The sequence below is a fragment of the Rhamphochromis sp. 'chilingali' genome (genome assembly GCF_963969265.1).
Source record: "Rhamphochromis sp. 'chilingali' genome assembly, chromosome: 17".
In the NCBI taxonomy this organism is placed as follows: domain Eukaryota; kingdom Metazoa; phylum Chordata; class Actinopteri; order Cichliformes; family Cichlidae; genus Rhamphochromis; species Rhamphochromis sp. 'chilingali'.
The window spans coordinates 31080412-31087075 of NC_137944.1; the positions used below are offsets into that span (position 1 = coordinate 31080412).

General features: G+C 43.2%; 1 protein-coding gene across 1 annotated transcript; it reads right to left on the bottom strand.

Moving 5' to 3' along the window:
- Nucleotides 1-5547: 5547 nt before the first annotated feature.
- LOC308384445 (uncharacterized protein) lies at nucleotides 5548-6664 on the bottom strand (the record flags this gene model as incomplete). The annotated part of the gene is made up of 5 exons (XM_080863012.1): nucleotides 5548-5684; nucleotides 5922-6099; nucleotides 6263-6435; nucleotides 6548-6623; nucleotides 6659-6664. The coding sequence occupies 5 exons, from the start codon at nucleotides 6662-6664 to the stop codon at nucleotides 5548-5550; spliced, it is 570 nt and encodes a 189-aa protein (XP_080719138.1).

The following is a 6664-nucleotide window of genomic DNA, read 5'->3' on the forward strand; positions in this document are numbered from 1 at the left end:
CTGCTTGAACTGAGACTGTACAAATTTAAGAAACACAATGGCAACATTCAACAATTAGACTTAACACATGGGGATACTCATTTCTTGGCTTTGGCACTTAAGGTCGAGCACAGTGGGTTTTGGGCTGTTCTAAGGGCTACTGTTCAATGTTAAGGCCTTGGTGGTTTTGTGAGGGGAAGGGCTTTTGGACATGGCCCCAACATTGACAGTTATGGCACCGAACCCCACTCCTTTTAAAGTTTCAGTGATTGTTCGGTGTTGTCGAGGGTGTGTGTGGGACAAAACGATTCGGTGAGGGGCTAGCTGCAGGTGCATGCTCAGCAACAGTCTCATCTTTGTCTTTTTCTCTGACGATGGCAGCTCGGGGCCGGCGTTTAGCTGCGTTACGGGCTCCTTGCTGCATGGCACTGGTTACATAGGATGCAGCCCTTTTAGTGGTTTCGCGTCGGTGGGCTATTTCGTATGCACAGGCAAGTGTGGCTGGGTGCATCTCTAGCAACTTCTGTACTATTTCTGCATCACCCAGCCCATTGGTGAAAACTTCAACAGCTATAGAGTCTTGTTCAATCTCTGCTCTATCACCACATGCAACAGCCACTTTCCCATAAATGTCATCTCTGAAAACATGCAGGGCCTCACCAGGTTTACGCACTCGCTGCCTCAGTTCTACAGCAACAGCAGCTGCATGGTCACAAGAAGGGCCATATGCAGTTTCCAGTTCGTCCACCAGGCGGCAGTAATCCCATTTGGATGGGCGGGGATTTCTGTGGATAATGGCCCCTGCTGCTCCAACTAGGCAGAATTTAAGCTGAGTTGTCATTGTTTTTTTCTGACCAATAGTTGGCTTCAGCGCAACTCTCAAACCTGTGCAGAAATTCCTTCCACGGTGTGGTGCCGTCATATTGGCCCGGACGTAGGGTGGGGACTCTCTCTCTAGGATCACCGTCCTCTTCACTGTCAGATGGGGGGCTGACGGGGCACACAGCGGGTCTTGCCTGGTTTCGAGCGGGGTTTATGCTGTGCAGTGGTTTGCCCATAGCTTATGGCTTCATTAAGGCTACTGGAAGGCATACATTGCATGGGTGTATTTAACATTGAGCCGGTGTGCTGTGTACAAAACTGTCCATTTGAGCGGAGGAAAATGGGTTTGAGTCTGGATAGTGGATTTTCATTTGGGGAGTAGGAGCTGGATAATAGTTCATGCTGCTGCCTGTGTTTCCCTCACGACTGTAGCTGCGGCATTTAGCATCAACGAAGGGATTCGTGCGGGAAAGCTGTGGCTGGGCAGGACCATCGGGCAGCGCGAATACACCCTCTCTATTAGCGTGTGTGTTAGCACAACTTTTGGCACACAGGAATGGGTTCATACACTCAACAAAAATATAAACGCAACACCTTTGTTACTGCCCCCATTCCCCATGGGATGGACGTAGAGACCTAAAATTCATTCCAGATACACAATATAACCATCCCTCCCAAACAGTGGTCACAAATCAGTCCAAATGTGTGGTAGTGGGCACATCTGCCATATTGAGATAATCCATCCCACCTCACAGGTGTGCCACATCAGGATGCTGATCTGACATCATGAGTAGTGCACAGGTGTACCTCAGACTGCCCACAACAAAAGGCCACCCTGGAATGTGCAGTTTTTTGCGCTATTGGGGGTCTGGGGACCCAGAACCGGTCAGTATCTGGTGTGACCACCATTTGCCTCATGCAGTGCAACACATCGTCGCATGGAGTCTATCAGATTGTCAATTGTGGCCTGTGGAATGTTGGTCCACTCCACTTCAATGGCTGTGCGAGGTTGTTGGATATTCGTGGGAACTGGTACACGCTGTCGTATACGCCGGTCAAGCACATCCCGAACATGCTCAATGGGTGACATGTCCGGTGAGTATGCTGGCCATGCAAGAACTGGGACATTCTCAGCTGCCATCTGCCCTGAACAATGTGAACCATGATTCATCCATGAAGCGCACACCTCTCCAACGTGCCAGACGCCATCGAATGTGACAATTTGCCCACACAAGTCTGTTACAGCGACGAGCTGGAGTCAGGTCAAGACCCCGATGAGGACGACGGGCATGCAGTTGAGCGTCCCTGAGACGGTTTCTGACAGTTTGTGCAGAAATTGTTTGGTTGTGCAAACCAATTGTTCCAGCAGCTGTCTGGGTGGCTGGTCTCAGACGATCTTGGAGGTGAACCTGCTGGATGTGGAGGTCCTGGGCTGGTGTGGTTACACGAGGTCTGCGGTTGTGAGGCCGGTTGGATGTGCTGCCATATTCTCTGAAACGCCTGTGGAGACGGCTTATGGTTGAGAAATTAACATTCAATGCACGGGCGACAGATCTGGTTGACATTCCTGCTGTCAGCATGCCAGTTGCACGCTCCCTCATTGCTTGTGGCATCTGTGGCATTTTGCTGTGAGACAAAACTGCACATTCCAGGGTGGCCTTTTGTTGTGGGCAGTCTGAGGTACACCTGTGCACTACTCATGATGTCAGATCAGCATCCTGATGTGGCACACCTGTGAGGTGGGATGGATTATCTCAATATGGCAGATGTGCCCACTACCACACATTTGGACTGATTTGTGACCACTGTTTGGGAGGGATGGTTATATTGTGTATCTGGAATGAATTTTAGGTCTCTACGTCCATCCCATGGGGAATGGGAGCAGTAACAAAGGTGTTGCGTTTATATTTTTGTTGAGTGTATGAAGTCATTCTTTTTTGAACAAAACTCAAAACAGACCATAATAATCTTTCTGTCATTTCTACCCTCACTTAATTTCCTTTCGCTGCTCAGCTCTCACAAAGTGGCTCAGTTATGCTCCAATCACTCCATATTGTGACCAATCACATGCGAGGATATAGGATAATATCATTATGTGAAAAACAGAGAGGGTGAGAGACGCGACAGTCAAGTGGAGCATCCGTCTGTCCTCTCAGTAAGTGAGTGAGACAGTAGACAGTGGTGAGGAGGGCTGTGCGAAAGCAAAAACACATAAATATGCCTGACACCCGTAAATGAAGCAGCATCTGGCTGCAGTTTAAAGACTTTTTTTGTCTCGGTCTCGGTCTTGGTCTCGTCTCGACTCTGTCTCGGTCTTGGTCTCGTCTCAACTTGGTCTTGGTCTTGTCTTGGTCTCGATACCCTCTGGTCTTGGTCTTGTCTTGGTCTCGGATTAGGTGGTCTTGACTACAAGTCTAGTGGCACAAATAATTTGTGTGGCATCAGATTTGATGCAGAACAGCTGATTGTTCTGTAAATATTTTGAAATGTTTATTTGAAAAAACACCCTGGCTGCATTTTTAGGTAAACAGCTGCAAAAAACTTTGCTGTTTGCATAACTCAGTAACTTTTTTGAAGAAGTAACTATATAATTAATTGCCCAACATTGGTCATTATTAGAGATGGCACGATACCACTTTTTTATGTCCGATACCGATATCATAAATTTGGATATCTGCCGATACCGATATGAATCCGATATAGTGTTTTTTAATCAACAAAACTGTTTTTTTTAAATATCTTGCTGCATTTTGTATAAGTTCATATTCAAGTTTAAAACAACAACTACACTAAAGCTATTCTGTTATACCTGTATGCAAAAAAAAATATTTCATAGTTCAGCAATACTGATCAATCTAATAAACTTAAACCTACACCATCCTCCCTATTCTGGTATTTTAAAGAGTACTTAGCGTAAATATTAAGCAACCTAACTAATAGGGTTCCAACTCCCAGCAACAACAAAAATAAAAAATAGGGAACCACCCCTCACGCTCCACCTCATGATGCTTAATCGACGTAATCAACCTTAATTTGATGCAGTGTGAAAAAAAATGCACAGAAATCAATTATTTTTCAAGAAATATTAAATAGATTCAACATCTTTCTTCAACAAAATTGCAGACTGCACAGATGGTACCTTCCCAAAGGAAAAAGTACTATAGCTTACTAGGGTATATATATTAGACTTAATAGTTACTATATACAGTAATTGACTTCTATACATTTTACATCAAATTAAAACTTTGGGTGTAAGATTCGGATAATTATTTATTAAAAGCTAGACATTTTAAATGAGAATAAGAAAGAAAAGTATGTCTTTGTGCCCCCTTTTCCCTAATGCCCTATCGGCCCCCCTGGCTAAACTTTGCTAGATCCGCCCCTGCACAGTTACCAGCGTCAGCTACGTAGAAAAAGATCCTGGTGTAGAAAGTAATATTAAATAAATTCTAACAACAGCTTATCAAGCTTAAACGTGCTGCTGTTGTTCAGCCGCTGGTTTCCTCTTTCTGGTGCAAAGTGGGCCAAAAACAAACAAGAGACACGGACTCGCAACAGAAAAGCCGATCAGCTGATCATTAAGTCGTTTCATGATTGAAGTAGCAGCAAGAAGAGGCAGTCGCTTGTTAAGCTTAACGCAGGAATGCTTTACAAACATTCAGAGATGGACTTACACACTTGCTTTACTTCTCTCGGGGATAACTTTGTCGGAGATGAAATGCCGGGTTGCTAGCAAAGCTCCACATGCTATCCAGACCACTGACAGGTCGGCATGCCACAGCCGCTCTATCACGTGATGCATACTGCTCCGACGTGCTAACGTTCTGAGGTGAGTTACAGCGTGTTGCAAGTTTTGTGAGGTGCTTTTGTGATATTTAATGGATCGGATTACATTTTTTATTTTCCTCCGATATCCGATCCAGTAATTTAGGTCAGTATCGGACCGATACGTAATATCGGATCGGTCCATCTCTAGTCATTATATACTGTATTTTGCAGACAGAGAGTTACAGGACTCTCTCCCAGACCACAGACTCATAATACAAGTCAGAGCTTTATAAAAAATTCTTTAGAAAGTTGTGTTTTCAAAATTGGAGTCCAAGTTATTTTTACTTCCAATAGTGTTAACATACTACACAGCCCAGATAGCAAGGAAACATTGAAACAATGTTGAGTCAATATCAGGTGATGTCATTGAATCAACGTTGAAGTGTGACGTTGACCTAACGTCACTCTTGCACCCTTTTTTAACGTTGAAACGTCAGGTTTTGATGTTGAATCAATGTTGAAACCTGACATTGATTCAACGTTATATTTTCTAATACTGTTGACATTGAAACAATGTCAGATTCTGATATTGAAACACTGTTGAGCTATGGTGTTGATTTTCCACCTCTTTCGCACAGTTGCTTTTTATTAAAACAACAGTTAAATCATGACTGGAAATCTACCTTTCTTTATAGGTATTTTAACCAATACTAAACTACTGCATGTTTCCATCAATACTTAAACCACCTAAACACATAATTGTACTTATTCCTCAAATTGGACACCCTTTAAAAAAAAAAACCAAATGTCTCACAATGTATCATGTCAATATTAATATCCTAAAATAAGCATTGCATGTGATGTAACAGAGAAAAAACTAAACAAAAAAAGGTCAATAGGCATGTTTCGTTTGCTAAATACTTTATTAAAAGACAGTTTCCTATTTACATTTATATGTTTCACAGAAGTTTGTAATTTTTACTCTGGGATGGGGATGCATGATGTGCGTCCTGCACCACCCAAACGATCTGGGGCGTATCGGAGCCATTTCTGCACTGCTTGTGTAAAGACAAACTCGGACATAGAGTTTGCCCCTAACTGCTGCGTCAGGCCATCTAGGACAAAAATACACACACACACACACAAACAAAAAAAGTGAATTAGAGCACATGAATAAGCTCTTGTTAACTGTCTTTAAAACAAAATAAACATGGGGTCCTCGGGCTGTACAAACTACAACCCGAGGACTAAACAAGCCAAAGACCAAAGACTCCATCTCCAGATTAACCGGACATGAAAGTCTTGTTATTAAGAAGGACAAAGTAATATAGCAAAAAAACGGTAAAACTTACCAAAAATGCATTTGCAGAGCGCTGTATCTTTAAATGCCCTTTTTTGCTTTGTCTGGTCCTTGGTTTTTTTCCCTGCCCAGTTTAGTACCGAGGCCAGCTCGTTTGTGATGGCATAAGCCATTACACGGCGTACTCGCACCTCCAGTGTGGTCCCTCCAATCAAGGCAAAGCGTCTCACCTATAGACACATTTTAAGAGATGGAATTAGCGTGTCTCATGTCTTTAATGTGTATGCAAGTGCTTGTGTGTTTAATCAACAGGCCGCTGTTATGTATTTAAATCACATCTGACAGCTATTACACTTTATAGTTACAAAGTGTACATAACCTTTATATACTTACCATTGCCTTATTTGCCTCTTGTGATTGAAGAGCTGCCTCTGCATTGTTTAGCTCCTCAATGTTGTGCAAGGGCAAATCCAGAGGCAGTACCCCAGCATCTACCGATTCATTGCAGCCGGTATTGCGGATGGCTCTGACCTCCTCACGGAGTTCGTTAACAGCTCTCGTCAGGTCTGACAGAAAAAGATAATTTTTTTTAAGTATTTAAGAATACAGACAACTTGTCAAAAGTTTCCTTGTGTCACACACAGATATGTACAAAGACACCAGACAGTATTTTATTACCTGGTATTTTCACTCGAGGGGGCTGGGGAAACCGTTTTTTTGTGGGCTGCTCATCCTCTGAGTCACTATATGTGTACTGGGGATTAGGTCTAAAGAAAAAAAGTTGAAAACGGTCAT